The sequence below is a fragment of the Xenopus tropicalis genome, chromosome 5, assembly GCF_000004195.4.
Source record: "Xenopus tropicalis strain Nigerian chromosome 5, UCB_Xtro_10.0, whole genome shotgun sequence".
Classification (NCBI taxonomy): Eukaryota; Metazoa; Chordata; class Amphibia; order Anura; family Pipidae; genus Xenopus; species Xenopus tropicalis.
This window is the reverse complement of record NC_030681.2, coordinates 102,390,798-102,409,710: the sequence shown is the minus strand read 5'-3', so window position 1 is coordinate 102,409,710 and position 18,913 is coordinate 102,390,798. Positions and strand designations below refer to the sequence as shown.

The following is an 18,913-nucleotide window of genomic DNA, read 5'->3' as shown; positions in this document are numbered from 1 at the left end:
GACAATTTTATGAATTATAAAATATCCTTCTATCCTTCTACTTTTGTAATGAGATATATTTTTGAATACAGATTGTTGCCTAGTAACAGAAAGGGAATAAGTACGAATTCTATTCTACTGGTTCTGGTATGGAATATATCCATTATGTACCATTTTTTTAAAAATTCTTTGAATCTTCTCTGAAGAGTGGTGTACTAAGACTCTCAGTTCTGATTGGTGGAACCCTCCTTCATTCCTGCAATCCGCAGGCAAACATTGCTAATTATATCAGAAAATGAAACATGAAGCTGCATATGGGATAGCTGGATTTCTAAGCAAATATTATTATTATTATTAACATTTATTTATAAAGCGCCAACATATTCCGCAGCGCTGTACAATAAGTGGGTTTCATACATTGGACATACAGAGTAACATATAAAGCAATCAATAACTGATACAAGAGGTGAAGAGAGCACTGCCCAAAAGAGCTTACAATCTACAAGGAGAAAAGGTTGAGACACAAGGTGTGGGAATGGGCATGACAGAGTTGTGAGAGGTGTGGCACAGGTTATTGCTTTTAGCAGCACACTGAGGTTATGTTAAACTAAATTAGAGTAAGCTTCTCTAAATAAATGTGTTTTTAGAGATCTCTTGAAGGCAGAGAGATTGGGAGAAAGTCTGACAGTTTGTGGGAGCGAATTCCAGAGAAGGGGGGCAGCCCTTGCAAAGTCTTGAATGTGAGTGTGTGAGGAGGGAATGAGAGAGGAGTTGAGGAGCAGGTTGGTAGAGGAGCGTAACAAGCGGGTTGGATGGTACCTAGAGATGAATTTAGAGATGTAGGGTGGGACAGAGTTATGGACTGCTTTGAATGTGAGAGTCATTAGTTTGAATTTTATCCTGGATGGTAGGGGAAGCCAGTGCAGGGATTGGCAGAGTGGCATGGCAGAGGAGGAGCAGTTGGAGAGGTGTATGAGCCTGGCAGCCGTATTCATTATGGACTGGAGAGGGGACAGTCTTTGGAGGGGAAGGCCAATTAATAGGACGTTACAGCAGTCCAGGCGAGATATTATAAGAGAGTGAATAAGAATTTTAGCAGTATCTTGGGTGATAAATGATTGTATTTTGGAAATATTTCTTAGTTGAAATATTGTACATTATATATTATTGTTGATTGAAGCATTAGGAGAGCTTGGAGACTTCTGAACCTTTCTGACATACTGTTTATTGGCACTTTAATTAATCCCCAAGTTGCTGGTAACCTCCATTATCTTGCCTTTGTTTAGCCAAGCCCAGGGCTGTCAGCTGTGCTGAGGAAAAATGCACTCACATGGAGCATGCCAGTTGGAATTCTCTTTTGCCACTCCTACTCTTTGCACTTTAAAATTAAAAATAAAATAAGAAAAAAAAAAACTACAGGAAATAATGGGAATTTAGTTAGTGCTGTTTAACTGTTTTTTTTTTTTAATATATTTCTAATCTGTATGAATTGTTAATGCTACATACTGACTGTTTTCATTTTAGGTGTAACCCCAAAAAGAACTGTTCGTATATTCTTTAATCCTGGAGGACCCATCAATGAGAACGAGGCTAATGGGAATGTATGTACTTCCATGCTTTTGCTCTTTTTGTAATTTAAGCCTGTGCTGAAATCTTTACTCTACAGCATACAGGGAACAGACATAATATTGGTAACACACAAAAGCCTGCATTTCTATAACCAAATCAAAAATGCCGATACAACGACTATTTCATATGTGAATCTTTAAGGCAAAAAGGCTAAATATTTGGTGCCTAAATGCTAAGTAGACAAAACTGTATAGTGGACTAGGAAGCACAGGAGTTTAGGTTCTAATAATATGTGAAACACCAGCTATTGCAAAGATATTTTAAACACTTGTACTGTTAGTACTTTCTCCTTTCTTTGAACCATAGTTCAAGGTGTCCCAGCTGCAAATGCTCTGTAAAAGTATTACGGAATGCAATATTGCTCCTTTAGTTATTAAAAATCTGGTGCAAGGCGCAGGACACAGCACTGTTAGGTGCAAGACAGCAAATCTAGAATATAGAAACAAAAGGGGCCATTTACCATCACAAGTACATTTGTGCTCCAGCAGTGAAAACCCATTCTCTGAAGGTATTTGTGTCAAAGTGTGCTCTATGCACTTTCATATAGTTGCGCTGCTCAGTCCTCCTGCCTTCAGTTCCGAATTGAGCACTGCTGCACCTTCGACAGATGGGAAGCCTGGAGCTACCGCCACCTCCTAACCAGTCAGTAGTTCCAGGGTTCCCTTTGCACCCAGCATCAATAGGTGCAGCACACTTGTGCCCAAAGAATCTGGCAAAGATGTAATTCCCACACCAAACACCAGAAATTAAGCCAGGCAGTCTCTGCGTACAATTTATAATGAAATGTGTGCCCAGTTGCGTTAACTTTGGCAAATCTGATGCAATTGTGTCAGGCACAACGCAGCCTTGCAACCTCAGGCTGGAAATTTTGGGGAAAAATCTGCATTGTGGGAAAAAAACATGGCAGCTGCTCTTTGCTCACTGCACTTGTGGTTGTAAATAACCCGCATAGAGTATATCATAAAAGAATTGCAACTAAGTACTAAGAAATTACAAATTAACAACAAAATGCTTAGGACCACTTATTTTTTTTTAATTCTTTTCATTCTCTGTAGGTTTCTCAGTATATAAACAATTCCAGTTTTCCACAGTATATTGGCTTGAGTAATTTCACTGCACCAAGGTATGTAGTTTTTCTTTCCTTATTTTAAACTTTTGCATCATAGTAGATAAACAGTTTTACTGTAAAATACATGTATATGTTTATATAGGGCTGCTGTATACACAGTGCTGTGTATTTTTACAATACAATGATACAATATAGTGGAAACGAGGAAACGATTGCAATAAATACAAATAAATATACAAGAACAAAGATTAAGTGGGGTGTGTTAATTTATATCCTACACTCTAATATGTGCTTTTGACTCTTTTTTTTCTAGCAACGCTAGCAATGGGAAAAATAGCTTGGCGCAAATCACAGCTGAGTTTATGTATGTTGCAGACCGGACAGTATTTGACTATCTGAATAACAACTTAGTGAAAAAGATACAGCAAACTCTACATACTACAAATTCAACTAGCCGGGCAGCCACACAATCAATTTATAATGATGTGGAAAGTGGTAACTACTGTAAGTATTTTGTTTCTGTATAACCGTCTGCTTTCAAACAATAAAATATTATAAATTTTTCACGATGACAAGAATGAACTGCAGACAATTTATTTAGTCATAGACAGTCATAGGTAGGATACCATAAGGTAATTAAATTTTTTTGCCTGATCTTTGAAAGCTCTGATTTACAGGAAAGCCATCTCCCATAGAGTTCATTTTAAGCAAGTAATTCAGTCCTATTTAGGTTTCTTGTTTCATGTTTAAATGTTTTGTTGTATACTATAAAGTAGGGAGATCCAAATTACAAAAAACCTTACTCAGAAAACCCCAGCTCCCAAGCCAGTGTCTGGCCAAAAGGCAAGTAACTCTTCTCTTCCTGACTCCTACTTGCCCCTTGCCCGTCCACCCACTGCAGCATCCCCCAACCACCAACCCCTGCTGGGAGGGGAGTGTAGTCCAGACTTCAAACAACTTTTCTTCAATATCTAAATAAATGTAAAAATAAACATTGGCAATAGGGTTTAAAGGGAACAAAATAAAAAAGAGCTGTAAAAAAAGAACACTGGGGGGGTGGGAATGTAGTAAAAAATTCAGGGGGCTAAAAGTGTGAGGGTGGGGGGTGTTTTGATATTTAAATCTGCTTTCCATAAAGAATTTAAAACACTGGTGTGCTTAAAGTGGGGTCCTTGTCATACAATTCTTTATGTGTATGGTACACATTGAACTCCCAGATTACAAAATGTATTTACTATGTCATCATTTGGTCTTGTGTTACTGGAAGTGTCAAAGGAAATTCCTTATATGCCTTGTTTCCTTAGTGACTCTGGATCAAATGCGTCAAATGCTTTTCTGCGATGCTGGTGAATATAGTGGTGCCTACACAGTGGATACAAATCTGACATGTGTTTCAAACTGTGTTGGTTATTGCCAGAATGATGGACAGTGCACACTGCTATTTAATAAAACTTTCTGCAAGTAAGTGAACAAGAATATTTTGTATTGTTATTTTTAATAACACGTATATATAAAGTGTCAACAGTACAACCAGTAATTGATACAAGAAGTTAAGAGGGCCCTGTCCAAAAGCTTACAATCTAAAAATGATTAACATATAACCTAAAATCTTTGGCTTAGGTCACCTAAGGGTGTTATTACAGCTGCAGTTATACTTTTTCTAAAGCTTATACTACCCAACACATAAGTATACTGTAGCCAAGGTTTTACAGGTTTTATATGTGTTGTTGGCATGCTGAAGGTATCTGCAAACCATTGCTATGTAAAGCCACACAGATAAACAGATAAATCCAAAGATGACACACAAAATACTTTTTAGGGAAGTTATGATGGCTTATGTTACCTAAATATGCAAAAGAATACGTTTGTATTTAAATAGAAATAAACAGGGTTATAAGCCTTCATGGCCCTTATCTGTATTCTTTGCCACCTACTAGCATAACAACACCCAGGCCAAATGCTCTATATACCATATCTGCGTTATGCCATTAACTGCATCCTGCATCTTTCCTACTACAGCTGTACCTCCTTCACCATATATACCGTCTCTGGGAATCAGTGTGAACATCTTTCTATGAACCTGAATGCTTTCTTTGGTATATTGTTTGGAGCTTTGGCATTCCTCTTCCTCCTAATGTTGGGAATTGGATTAGCTATCTTCTACTGCCGCAAGAATAAAAAGAAAGATGACACAGAAAGGTGAGTAACTATAGCAAAACATCTAATGAACATCTTGTCACCCAAACCTGGTTTACTACAAGCATGATGTATAAGGGGTCACTTACAAATTTGTGTGAAAACTACAGTTTCCACAATGCCTAGCAAGTTGTGTGATTAACAGACATGTGAAGAAGGAGCATCAGAAACATATGCAAGGAAGTTTGGGACCAATGTCTTGGCTGAAAGAGAGCTGTCTACTGCCATGTTGTTTCAATGATACATAGGGGGGCATATTCATTAAAGTACGAATCCGAATCACGAAATCCAATAATTTCTGATGACTGCAAAAATCACGAAAATTCCATTTGTTTGAATACGAAGATTTTGTACTTACAATCCGAAAGTTCCGAAATTTTCGTACTGAAATGATCGTTTGCGAATGGCGATCCGAGAGTCACAATCCGAACGTATTGTACCATAAACGGTGGGAAAACCTTTCTGACTTTGAACCTTCTGTGCATGATTTTGGAAGCCTCCCATAGGACTCAATGCACTCTGCAACTCCAACCGGGCCCAAGGAAAGTCTCCCATAGGGCTCAATGGCACTCTGCAGCTCCAACCTGGCCCAAGGAAAGTCTCCCATAGGACTCAATAGCACTCTGCAGCTCCAACCTGGCCCAAGGAAAGCCTCCCATAGGGCTCAATGGCACTCTGCAGCTCCAACCTGGCCCAAGGAAAGCCTCCCATAGGGCTCAATGGCACTCTGCAGCTCCAATCTGGCCCAAGGAAAGTCTCCCATAGGGCTCAATGGCACTCTGCAGCTCCAACCCGGCCCAAGGAAAGTCACCCATAGGGCTCAATGGCACTCTGCAGCTCCAACCTGGCCCAAGGAAAGTCACAAGCTTGAATGAATAATGAAACTTTCGTACTCGTTGTAACAAATACGATTTTGTCGCGCAAAATGTTGCGCATATTGTCCAAAGTATGAAAAAGTCAGCAAATTAACGAAAACAACGCAGAAAATACACAAAAGTTGTAAACTTTAGAAAAAATACCAGTTTTTTGTGATCAGACCTGTCGTACTTTAATGAATGTGCCCCGTAGTGTATTCATTGCAGTCATTGAAAACGTTACATTAATATATATTAGAAAATTGCTTTGGATAACAGGTTACCTTGCAAAATGTTACTATCTTTACCATACTTGTGCACTTCACCTCTAAGTGCCTTTTGTAGTCATCACCGGGTCTTGCCAAAGATTTAAATAAAGCAGATCCTTTCTATTTAGTGTCTAAATGTGAACAATTTAGTTGTATTTTAAATGAAAAAGTGACTTTTTTATTCCTTCTGTTATTGCTGTAGAATGTTCCCTACTACGTTTAGTAAGAAGACAACCCCATTTTCCAGTAAGTTCTCCAATTTTTTCACCATCTAAACTATCATCTCATTATGATGACGTTGCATTCAATTCCTGTGTGTCTTAAAATCATTTGCACTCTGCTTTATTTACGGTTTTATAGGTTTTTCTACCCTGAAAGAATCCAATATACCAACAATATCCACTAAAACTAGAAATGAACCTCACCTTGTTAGCTGGAAACCTCATCTGGAGAAAGTGAACAGCTTTACTGAGGTATGTATAATATAAAGTAGCCTTAGAATGTAGCACACAGACATTTAAGATCTCTTTGTACAACATGATAATCTGCTTGGTAACATTACTGACACATAGGGCTCTTACAAACAGGCTTCTTACCTGAGTTCCCTGGGGTAGATCTTTTGTGCGTTCGACAACAGTGTAATACAGGAAGAAATTCAGCCCAATATTTTAGTTTGTACTCACTGTTGTGCAGGCAAGTGCCAGATTAAGGTGAAATGCAACTTAATAGCTAATGATGAAATGCACGATAGATCCACTGCAAGAGAATGCAGGTATGAGTGCCCATGTGTAAGAGTCCTCAGGGACAGATTTATTATTTATTGAACCAAGGAATTCAAAAGGATTTTCTGCAGTGTGATCTTGAATGTATTAATAACTGGGAAAATAAACTCTAAGTTGTTAAAGACTATTTCCATTGAACCTCGCTAGCCAGGGCAAGGGCGCCAGCCAGGGCCACAACTAGGGGTAAAAAGAAAAGGGCATGTGCCTAGGGGGGGAGATGTTGGCTAGGCACATACATCTTGCCTACCTCTTGCCTACCCTAGTCTAGGCCTTCCAGTCCCGCTGATAATCCCACTCACTCCCCAATGGTCCCGCTCCAGCCCAGTTGCCCAGTTGCCTAGGGGCCCGGCCTCGCCTGGCACTGATGCCAGCTTTTACTTGCTGAGGTTTTTTTTCAAGGATTTTCTCTTTAATAAATACTGAATATTTGTAGTTCTTAAGAATATTCTTGAGTATATTTGAGATTTTATTTTTTTGCTGCATTGTTTTCTCAAATAGTGAATAAAATGTAAACTCGAATTTTGATAACTCGACCCTAATAGGATACTATGGAATAGGGTCCTACAAAGCCCAGGAGTGGATCATTATGTCCCTTATGAGATGGGGCAGGTTGATGTCTGTTAACATGTAGCTGAAGTAATACAAATGTGTTATTTTGGGTCTGGGCAAGAAGCCAATTCATTCAAAAGGAGTGCCCAGATTTGCTTGTATATTTAGATGCATGCCGTGGCCCAAACTTACATTTCAATTACTTTGGTGTTCCATAATACATGTTTGGCTGATCCCATTGAAACTTTAGGAATGAAGGTATCAGAAAAATTGAAAATGAAAATATTGGAGAAAGTACATAGAAGGGGGGTGCTTATGTTCACAATATAAATACTATATAAAGACAGTATATTTTTGCAGCCAGTGGTAACTTTGTGGCCCCCTGCTGCTTGAGGCAAGTTTCTCAACTCAGTAAAGACTAAAATTGTAATAACAAAAGCTGGCTTGTTTATCGCCACCCAGGTAATTGGCCTCATATATTCCAAAACTGCACATATACAATAACTGCCCATCATCAGTCCATGCACTGCTCTGTTGAATCATTGACTAGATAACTCGTAATACAGTAGGGGATTCCCAGTTTGCATGGCTTCCATTTTGACCGACCAAGGCTGGTGTTGGACTGGCTAAACTGGTCTTCAGGGAGGACCACACACATACAGACTGATTATCATACAAGGCCTTTGAAAAATGACTATGTTGTATAAAGCAGTTTGCATGTGGCATGGTGTGGTATCTGTCTTTAAAACTCATATTCTTTAGAGTTGCAACAACTTGAGTTCTGACACTTAGGGGCACAGTTACTAAAATTTGTTTTTCTGGCCTTGAAAGTTGTATAAACTTGACATGGTATAAATTCAAATTAAACTTGGTCATTGCTGTATTTATAAAATGTCACGATAATGCTTAAGTCGTCCGTACAAAAATTTTGAGTTTACGTTAAAATTTTTCAAGTTGAAAGCATTGTTAAAACTCATTTTAGGAGCATTGGCACTCATTTTTGGAAAACAATAATGAGTTTAAGTTTCAATGGAAACTGGGTGAAACTGAAAACAATGATGGAATTAACTTCCCCTTGAAAGGTGTGAAATAGAAAACAATGATGGGATTAAGTTCCCCTTGAAGCTGGGTGAAACTGAGAATAATGAGGGTAATTGAGTTCCCATTTTGAAGCTGGGTGAACCTGAAAACAATGAGGGGATTAATTTGTCCTTGAAAATGTGTCACGGACAGGCTGTCACTGACTATTCTATTCCTCTACTATTCTAAGCTTCCATAGGACTCATTGGTACTCGACAGATCAAACCCATACCCCCCAACTGTCCCGCTTTTCGCGGGACAGTCCCGCTTTTTATGCTGTGCCGGATGTTCACGCTTCGTCTGCGGCTTCGTTATGCCTCTCCTTGTGCAGCGCGACAGGCCCTTTTATAAGGTTGCGCCTGTGGGTGTGACGTCATTACGCACGGGCGCAAACTTATAAAAGGGCCTGTCGCGCTGCACAAGGAGAGGCATAACGAAGCCGCAGACGAAGGCTGCGCCTATGGGAGGTACTGTGATAGGGGGCTACTGTGATAGGGGGACACTGTGTATAGGGGGCTACTGTGATAGGGGGACACTGTGTATTGGGGGGCACTGTGTATTGGGGGGCTACTGTGTATAGGGGCACTGTGTATTGAGGCACTGTGTATTGGGGGCTACTGTGTATAGGGGGACACTGTGTATAGCGGGCTACTGTGTATAGGGGGCACTGTGTATGGGGGGTACTGTGTATGGGAGACTACTGTGTATTGGGGGCTACTGTGTATTGGATGGTACTGTGTATGGGGCTACTGTGTATGGGGGGGCTATTGTGTATGGGGGGGCTACTGTGTATGGGGGGGGGCTACTGTGTATGGGGGGGCTACTGTGTATGGGGGGCTACTGTGTATGGGGGGCTACTGTGAATGGGGCGGGCTACTGTGTATGGGGGGCTACTGTGTATGGGGCGGGCTACTGTGTATGGGGCGGGCTACTGTGTATGGGGGGGCTACTGTGTATGGGGCGGGCTACTGTGTATGGGGGGCTACTGTGTATGGGGGGCTACTGTGTATGGGGGGTTACTGTGTATGGGGTGGGCTACTGTGTATGGGGGGGGCTACTGTGTATGGGGGGGCTACTGTGTATGGGGCGGGCTACTGTGTATGGGGGGGCTACTGTGTATGGGGGGCTACTGTGTATGGCGGGCTACTGTGTATGGGGGGAAAAACTGGTACTTAGTTATAACTCACTTATAACTGACTGCCTTCTCTCTATATTTGTATTTTAATGTAGGAGTTGCTGTATTGTTTTCCTTAGGTCGTTCAGTATGAGGGTATAGCACATTTTCATCTGCTCCCGCCATTTGATCTATATAAAAGGGGTATTTTTTTAAAAATGGGGTGTGGTAATTGGGGCGTGACCACAAAAGGAGGCGTGGTCAAAAAAAATTGCCGTGTTGCGCGCGCCAAATCTTTTTGTCCCTCTTTTCATTTTTCAAATGTTGGGAGGTATGTCAAACCTGTCAAATGGTTTTGTTTTTTTTACAAAAAAAGTTAACTTAACATCAATAAATCACAAATTATGGGAGTTATTTTACAAAAACCCCAAAATCACATATAAGTAAGAAAAAATCCGACTTTATCTCAAGATTGAGATATCAGCATATTATTGTTTATTTCAGTCTGGGTTTTACAAAAATATAATTTTGTTTCTTTTCCAGGTGAAGATACAAAGGCCGGATATAAAAACCTAAAGAGCTGCTTTATGGAAAATTGTTTACTTCAATGAAGTTTTAGCTGGTTTACTAAGACTGAGATATCCTATGACCCTGTCCTGTGCTTTAATTCATTGTCAAATATATATATATGGCAGTGGCCTTCCTTTCTAGGTAATAAATGCACTTTTACTTTATAATAAAGGTAACAACTATTTATTATGCGCTGTAAGAGCAGCAATCATGCCCAGCAGCATCCGTGTACTTGTTTGTGATATTCTTGAGAACAAATTTTATTTTATAAGTTATCGCTGTATTTGTCTTATTTTGCTAGTGTTTACATAATGATCAGTGCAATGAAGGGAAAGTATCAGGGTTGCCATATAAGTTATAATGCTTCAGAATGAACGACTGCCTTATATTTGCTATTACTGAACAAGCATAACTGTATATCATGTGCCTTTCTGTTTTCTTATCACTTGTTGCTTTAATGGAAAATATGCTTTACAGTGTCATAAAAAGATTTATTTTGACATACCTCAGGTTTAAAATGTAAAATTCCTTTTGCACAATGTACTTTTGTTTATTTTTTAAAAACAAATAATATATTTTTATATCAGCTTTGAATGATAAGGACTATGGAGATGTTTTTATTTTTGTCTGCCACTAAGGTGTATTAATTTATCAAGCTGCAAGTATTATAACATAAAAAAAGAAATATATGCTTAAGGATGAGATATATTAATGCTTAAACAATGATGATTGAATATTAAATATAATTTATATTACTTAAATTTTAATAAAATTATTTTCCTGCACATTAAATAAAGCGTTTTCTCTGTTTCTTTTACTGAATGAATGTGAGCTGCAGTAGTCGCTGTTATTATTATTGTTATTTTACAACAAAACTTCATTGACGTTTTACCATATCAATACATGGTAATAATCTGTAGCTGTACAAAAACTGTTACTTCAAAGACCAAGACAAAAAAACTTGTGAGCAAAATCTTTTTTTGGACGTATGTCATTTTTGGCCTTGCGCAAATTTGTTGCTGTTTTGCCGAAGCGAAACGGGACACTAGCTTGTTAGAAATCAGGTGAAAGACAAATAAGGTTGCCACCTGGCTGCTATTTTAGTTGCCTAGTCGGTAAAACACCTGCCATGCCAGTGCCAGTATTACAAATTTACCAAAAATGTAGGTGCTAGTAAATTTGTAATACCCTTAAGATTGGCCCCTGGCCCACCCCAAATCTGCCCCAATCTGCCAAGAACTTAACTTATTTCTTCCTCAGTGTGCTCCTTCCTCCAGCCGTCGCCACACCATTACTCTGCCAATTTTGTTTCATTGCTCCACCCATTTGACATTATCACCCCACCCCTTTTGTGCCCCCCCCCTCACAGAAAGGTGGCAACCCTAGCTGCAAATGATGCAGCAGCCTAAATGAAAGGCAAAGGTAGAGTCCACTATATGTAAAACACTCAATTTGAAAACTGAATTCCGTCTGTGGGAGTGAAAGCAACACAAGATGCAGATGTGTCCCTTGCTAAAGGTATAATAGTTGCTCCCTCTGGTGCTGCTGGATGTGTAAAACACTGCTGCCAGCCCTACTGACAGTCCTTGCAGGTGGATGAAGTAAGAGTGTATTCCCTAAGTCACCTAAGTCAGCAAAGGGGTCCAGAGCTGGGGTTTGTGCACCAAGGCAGACAATGCTACCTCTGGGGTGTTATAAACGCCATACCTGTGAGTAAAACTGGATGACCATGCGTGGAAAGCAATTACTGATTTATTCTGCACCAACAAATCAGCACCAACCAGAGAGAAATTGTTGAAAAGATATCCCCCAGTAGATCAAAAAACAAATAATCTGCAATATTATGTGAAGATCCAACTGCCTGGCAGGCTTTATGTATGCACGTTATTTAACATGTACATTGTCCTGCAAATAAAACTCTTTACCTTATCTGTTTGTGTAACAGAGAAGTTTTCCAGGGTGGGGTATAATAGCTCAGTCTGTTCTGACCCTGTGGAGGCATGTCAAATTATAGTGTACCTGCTCTACTATATAGCAGAGACACAGGACTCCTGTAGCACCAGAAAATGGAAATCAGGCAGGATTTCATTCAGCAGCAAAATAGGGCTGCAAGTTGCTTAAATAAGAACAGCACATCACAAAGGGTGAGCTACTATCACCCACTTCATTTCATAGTAGTTATAGTATACATAATATGTTGACATGGTTTACTTAAATAATACTGTTTAATTTTGTAAAACCAAACTTAAATTTGTATATTTTTAAAATTGCGTTACGTTTCTAACGAAGAGAGTTGCACCCTTTATGTTTTGTACCTGTAAGACTGCTGGGTACTGTAGGTTGGTACAGTTTACATGCATTTCTGGTACAGTTTACAGAGGAATTAGTTAATGTTTCAGTATTCAGGAAGGAAGGAATTCACCAACCAATAATCAGGAGGAATGTCAGGATTCTGCTCACAAAGCCAGGAACATTACCTGCCTACATATAAAAGCTTTTTTTTACTTTACACAATAAAATATAAAAAAATAATAAAATAGAGTCGAGCAGCTGTCTGGTTTAGCCACTGCTGTACTCATTTAAAGGTCTTAGCTCACATTATATACAGTACATAGATTTCTGGTATGCCAGCACATTACCCACCTGATCATTATGATCCTAACAATAACAGCCAATGCCAAAAAGCATTTAGAAATGTAACCCTCAGGGTTGCAACTATTTGCTATAAGCTATTTGACACCTTACCAGTAGGTGTCACTGTATCTTTAGTTCATCCTATCTGTAAATAGTTTGAGAGACCAACATCCCCTGTCTCTGGGGAAAGAATGGTTTCTTCCAGATTTTGACTTCCTGGTTGTCTTGGTAGCTACAGGGACTGTTACAGACAGCCGTTGGGAGAGAGAGAGAATTGTTTACCTGCATAGAGGGTAAGACCCCCAAGGAATCCTCCCTTAGTTTTAGTAAGAATTAGCCAGCTTGTGTTATAGGAGTGGGTCAGCACCCACTTAGTGTAAGTCAGGGTAGCTGAGCAGTCCAAAGCTCCAACAGGAGGTCAATGGGTTAGTTCCCTGGTTGTACACAGGTTGATGCCTGGCAACCCAGAATAGGGGCCTCAGTGGTAAGGAGGGTGTTACTTATAGAGAGGATTCCCATTCTACAGGCAGTGTCCGTCAGCAGATCTGGCTGGGTGAGACCATAGAGCATTGCTCATATTCTTTGTTAAAATGATATTGCTATTATATAACTTTGCCTGATTGCTTATATTATTGCATTCACTGTCACCACTGTAATATTTAAACAGTGTACTGAGATGTTACTTTTCAGTTGCTGCATAAATAAATATACTTTCTAAAGAATTCCTAGCGCCATTACTCTTCATCTTAATTCACACCACAACCTTTCTGATAATCCTCTCACTACAAAGAGAGAGAGAGCCCAGCCCTGAGTGAAAACCCCTGGTGTGGCCTTATACTGTCATAATAGTGCTACATCAACTGGCGCCCAACGTGGGGCCTAATTACTAATTTGTACATTATAAATTAAATCCAGTATCCTGTGCCTGGATGTATTTATTATTGTGGTGAAAAAAAAAATATATATATAATTACATTACAATATTATTACTCGTGCGGGGTTTGGAATTCTTCCTCGCACCTGCAGTGACTGCAACAGTGCAAGTTAAATCTTAGTTTTGTAATGATGGAACACGAAACAAACGTATCACCTGTAGGTATCCCTACTACAGTCACCCCTGATGGAGACAGTGTGGGACTGTCTGTAATTTCTAATGGGTATGCCCTAGGTGGACCCTCCCATAGCATGGGTACATCACAGAGTGACTCGCAGACAAAGTTAACTGAGCCCTCTGTAGCTACCCCTGCCGAGGCTGAGAATATTGCATTAACTATTGGTAAAGCCCTAGCAGATTCCCTTAAACAGGCTTGGGAGGCTGGTCCCTATAAAAGATTTAAACAGTTCTCTGGCAGTAAACCTGTATCAGCAGGTGAGGAGGACTATGACGCCTGGAAAGCCCAAGCAGAGCAAATCTCACAAGACTGGTCATGCTCTGATATGGAAATGAGGAAACGCATTACTGAAAGTTTGAAAGGGCCTGCTAGTGACCTGATATATTCCCTTCGAATGAGTAATCCTGCTGCCACTGCTAGTGATTACTTTACTGCCCTAGAAAATGCTTTTGGTAGTCTGGAGACTGGAGAGGATTTATATTTTCAACTCTGATTATGCCAGCAGAAGTCTGGGGAGAAATTGTCAGATTATCTGTACCGTCTTGAAAAATTGCTGCAGAAATGTAAACGCCATAAAGGCCTTGAGGGCAAAAGTGAGAACCGCACCCGATTATAACAAGTGATCCGAGGGGCTGTTTATGAGGAACTCCTTATCTTACAACTAAAAGTAAAGGACAGATTAGAGAATCCCCCTGATTTTCCCCAGCTACTCAGAGAGGTTAGGGAGGAGTAATCAAAGCGGAGTGCAAGGGAGCAGAGTAAAGTCAGTGTTAATCAAGCAAATATTTCCCTTGCTCACAAAACTGTTGGTGAGCGTGACACCAAGCTCTATGAGCAAATTGACTATTTGAGCAAGAAAGTGGAGGAATTGCTGGCTGCCCAGGCTAAAGGGAAACCTCCACAGATTCCCAGGCCCCAACATCTGGTTAATCAGACCAAGAGGCCTAGAGGGAATAGATTTTGCTTCCGGTGCGGAGAAGATGGCCATACTGCCCCTATATGTGACAACCCAAGGAATGAAAGCAAGGTGGCCCAGAGAAAGAAATAGCAGTCGTTAAACTCAAAAGGGCCTCAGTAGGGAGGCGTACTAAGGTACCAGGTACTGCAATTACTAGCCTCACCTCTTTAACCACTGCTCAATCATGCCTTAATTTAAGAGCTAGAACAAACCTTCCAACAGATTTGATTGGGCCCAGCATTACTGCCATTGTCAATATTGAGAACATTCAATGTAAGGCATTAATTGACGGTGGATCACAAGTGACCATCATCACTAGAGAATTTTTTCAGGCTTGTTTGTCACATTTGGAACTTTATCCATTGGAAGACTTAACCCTCTGGGGTTTAGGTAATTCTAGCTACCCATATGATGGCTATGTGAAAGTCACCCTCTCACTGGTAGATAAAAATGGTAGTGAACCTGTTGTACAGACTGTGCCAGCGTTAATCTGTCCAAAGCCATGTATATCTAATGACACTCCAGTGATAATTGGCACTAACAGCCGAATGTTTTCTGTTGTCCACAGTTGTGGGCAGAAGTCACAAAAAAAAAGAAATTGCCCTGTCTGGGAGGAGCCCCCTCTCCTGCTGCCCTCTTGCTCCAATTCTGAGAGAGGTGGGGATGAAGCCTTAGGACTGGTCGTAAAGACTTCAAAAACCCCAATTATTGTACCGGCAGGGGAAAACAGGGAGATCCAAGGGAAAGTAGTAGCCTGTAAATTTAGTCCCTATACTACTGTGATGATGGAGTCATCAGAGGAAGATCACATCCCCAATGGATTGCTGGTGATCAGCAAAGTAATGACACCTGGTGAAACATACAAAAAGGGACTTACTGTGAAAGTGAAAAATATTACAGCACATCCAGTATCTGTTACTAAAGGGACGGTGCTTGCCCGTTTGTATGAAGTGGATGCTGTATCCCCCAGTAATTCTGAATCAACCCAGGCAGTGCTGGTGGACTCAGATTCATTTAATTTTGGTGATTCTCCAATACCAGAATATTGGAAAAAGAGACTGAGAAATTTATTGTGTGCACGCCCAAATGTGTTTTCTACCCAGGAATGGGATGTAGGGTGTGCTAAAGGAGTGGAGCATCATATTCGCCTTTCTGATGATACCCCTTTTAGGGAAAGGTCTAGACGGATAGCTGCAGCTGACATTGAAGATGTTAGAGAGCACTTGAAGATGCTGTTGCAAGCAGGCATTATTTCAGAATCTAAAAGCCCTTATGCATCACCCATAGTGGTGGTGAGAAAGAAAAACGGGCAAGTCCGCATGTGTGTGGACTATCGAACTCTGAATAAGAGGACAATACCTGATCAATATACAGTACCCAGAGTAGAGGATGCTCTGGCTTCCCTTACTGGTAGTAGGTGTTTCTCTGTCCTGGACCTTAGAAGCGGGTACTATCAGATCCCCATGAGCGAATCTGAAAAAGAGAAGACAGCCTTCATCTGTCCCCTGGGGTTCTATCAATTTGAAAGGATGCCTCAAGGAATATCTGGGGCCCCGGCTACCTTTCAACGTCTAATGGAAAAGGCAGTAGGGGACATGAATTTATTAGAAGTGCTAGTCTATCTAGATGACCTCATAATATTTGGTCGAACACTTGAAGAGCACGAAGAAAGACTTATAAAAGTCCTAGACAGACTTTAAGCTAATGGATTAAAATTATCATTAGATAAGTGTCAATTCTGTTAGAGCCAAGTAAAGTATATTGGTCATATTGTATATGCCCATGGGGTGGCTACTGATCCGGCTAAAGTTGAAGCCCTTTGCAACTGGCCAGTACCAAAAGATCTCAAGGCCTTGAGGTCCTTCCTTGGATTTTTTGGTTATTATCGAAGATTTGTGAAAGATTATGCAGCTATCACTCGCCCCCTTACTGAATTAACGAAAGGATCGTCTACAAATTTTAAAACCGCCAAAGGCAGAAAGCCCTCCTCTTCCAGAGAGTATTTAAAAGCCAGTGAACCTCTTGGAAACAGATGGACTGTGGAATGCGATTCAGCTTTTAAAAATATAATTGATCGCCTAACTTCAGCACCTGTTCTGGCTTTTGCTGACTCTACAAAGCCCTATGAATTACACGTAGATGCTAGTCTGCAAGGACTAGGGGCAGTAATATACCAGGAGCATGATGGGAAACTACGACCTGTGGCTTATGCCAGTCATAGAGTGACTGAAACAGAGAGACGTTACCCAGCTCATAAGTTGGAATTTCTTGCTTTAAAATGGGCTGTTGTAGACAAATTTCATGATTATCTTTACTGGGTCAAATTTTGTGTCGACTGATAACAACCCCTTAACTTATGTAAAAACTACAGCTCGATTGGATGCTACAGGACAAAGGTGGATTGCTGCCTTGGCTGCCTGTGATTTCAGTCTAGTGTATCGTCCAGGGTGCACTAATGGGGATGCGGATGCCTTATCCAGACTGTATCATCCGGAGACGAGTGATGATTCTGAGTGGATGGAAATACCAACTCCGGCTGTAAAGGCCACTTGCAAGGCTGTCCACATTATGCCCAGCACCTATAGAGAGAGCCCTAATAGGTATGCTGACTGTCTGGGATTATCTGATGCTGCCATCCCTAAGGCCTATGCTTATTTGGCCACTCTAAACACATTTGAATTACTCCAGCTAACTACTACTGACATCAGGAGATCCCAGCTAGGCGACCCTGGAATTCAGCCAGTTATGGAGGCTTTAGAAAGAGACCAGAAACCATGCTCTGTAAGTACTTACTCTCAGAAGGTTAGATTACTCTTTAGGGAATGGGATAGGCTAACTCTTCAAAATGGAGTGCTTCAAGATGCCTCCCCTGTTTTGGAGGCTCAGCAACCTCCAAATAGCTGCTCATCACCTCCTAATTTGCAGAGTGTTATACCTCTGAATCCAGAAGCAGGACCCTTTCAACCTGAACTTTTGTCTGAGTCCTACCTGAACCCTTCATTGGTTAAAGATGCCTCCCCTTTAATTGAGGTAGATGAGGCAGATGATAAAGGTGTTAACACTGATGTGACTTTTGCTCGGGAGGATGTACCAGAGCTTGATGCTTCATCCCAAAAGGAGTGTGATACTATTCAAGATACTATCCAAGAGACTCTTGTTCAAGAGGGTGGGGCAGAGCTTACTCAACCTTGTATGCCACATGATGGGGACATTGTTCCCACTCCACGTCGCTCAGCTAGAGTGAATAAGCCTGTGCAAAAGCTCACTTATGATGTACTTGGAACTTCAACTACTGTGCCTCTTCAGGTTGTGTCTAAATAAGTGAATGCTGTGACCTTTAGGGTCTTTAAGATTAACTGATATATTCTATGACCATAGAATGTCCTGTATAATTATTATTGTGGCTTTAAAATCCACAAATACCCAGAAGCTGATGTATTCTTTGTTGAAACGTATGTGGGTTACTGCTATGCACTCAAGTACAGTGCTCTTGAGTTACTTGCCCTCTGTGTTTACTATACCTTGCCGAGGACGTCAAGGGTCTTTTGCTGGGGAAGAGTGTAACCCTCAGGGTTGCAACTATTTGCTATAAGCTATTTGACACCTTACCAGTAGGTGTCACTGTATCTTTAGTTCATCCTATCTGTAAATAGTTTGAGAGACCAACATCCCCTGTCTCTGGGGAAAGAATGGTTTCTTCCAGATTTTGACTTCCTGGTTGTCTTGGTAGCTACAGGGACTGTTACAGACAGCCGTTGGGAGAGAGAGAGAATTGTTTACCTGCATAGAGGGTAAGACCCCCAAGGAATCCTCTCTTAGTTTTAGTAAGAATTAGCCAGCTTGTGTTATAGGAGTGGGTCAGCACCCACTTAGTGTAAGTCAGGGTAGCTGAGCAGTCCAAAGCTCCAACAGGAGGTCAGTGGGTTAGTTCCCTGGTTGTACACAGGTTGATGCCTGGCAACCCAGAATAGGGGCCTCAGTGGTAAGGAGGGTGTTACTTATAGAGAGGATTCCCATTCTACAGGCAGTGTCCGTCAGCAGATCTGGCTGGGTGAGACCATAGAGCATTGCTCATATTCTTTGTTAAAATTATATTGCATTGTTTCCTGCTATTATAT

The 18,913-nt window shown here is 40.8% G+C and overlaps 1 protein-coding gene across 1 annotated transcript in view; it reads left to right on the top strand.

Moving 5' to 3' along the window:
- The window catches only part of muc4 (mucin 4, cell surface associated), a 74,663-nt gene extending 63,776 nt beyond the window's left edge, over positions 1-10,887 (top strand). The window contains exons 53-60 of the mRNA XM_031901916.1: positions 1,504-1,580; positions 2,664-2,731; positions 2,991-3,181; positions 3,982-4,138; positions 4,697-4,876; positions 6,199-6,242; positions 6,357-6,469; positions 10,065-10,887. Coding sequence (XP_031757776.1) covers positions 1,504-1,580; positions 2,664-2,731; positions 2,991-3,181; positions 3,982-4,138; positions 4,697-4,876; positions 6,199-6,242; positions 6,357-6,469; positions 10,065-10,097 — 863 coding nt within the window. The 3' untranslated portion in view covers positions 10,098-10,887. The remainder of the gene's footprint in view (positions 1-1,503; positions 1,581-2,663; positions 2,732-2,990; positions 3,182-3,981; positions 4,139-4,696; positions 4,877-6,198; positions 6,243-6,356; positions 6,470-10,064) is intronic.
- Positions 10,888-18,913: the final 8,026 nt, after the last annotated feature.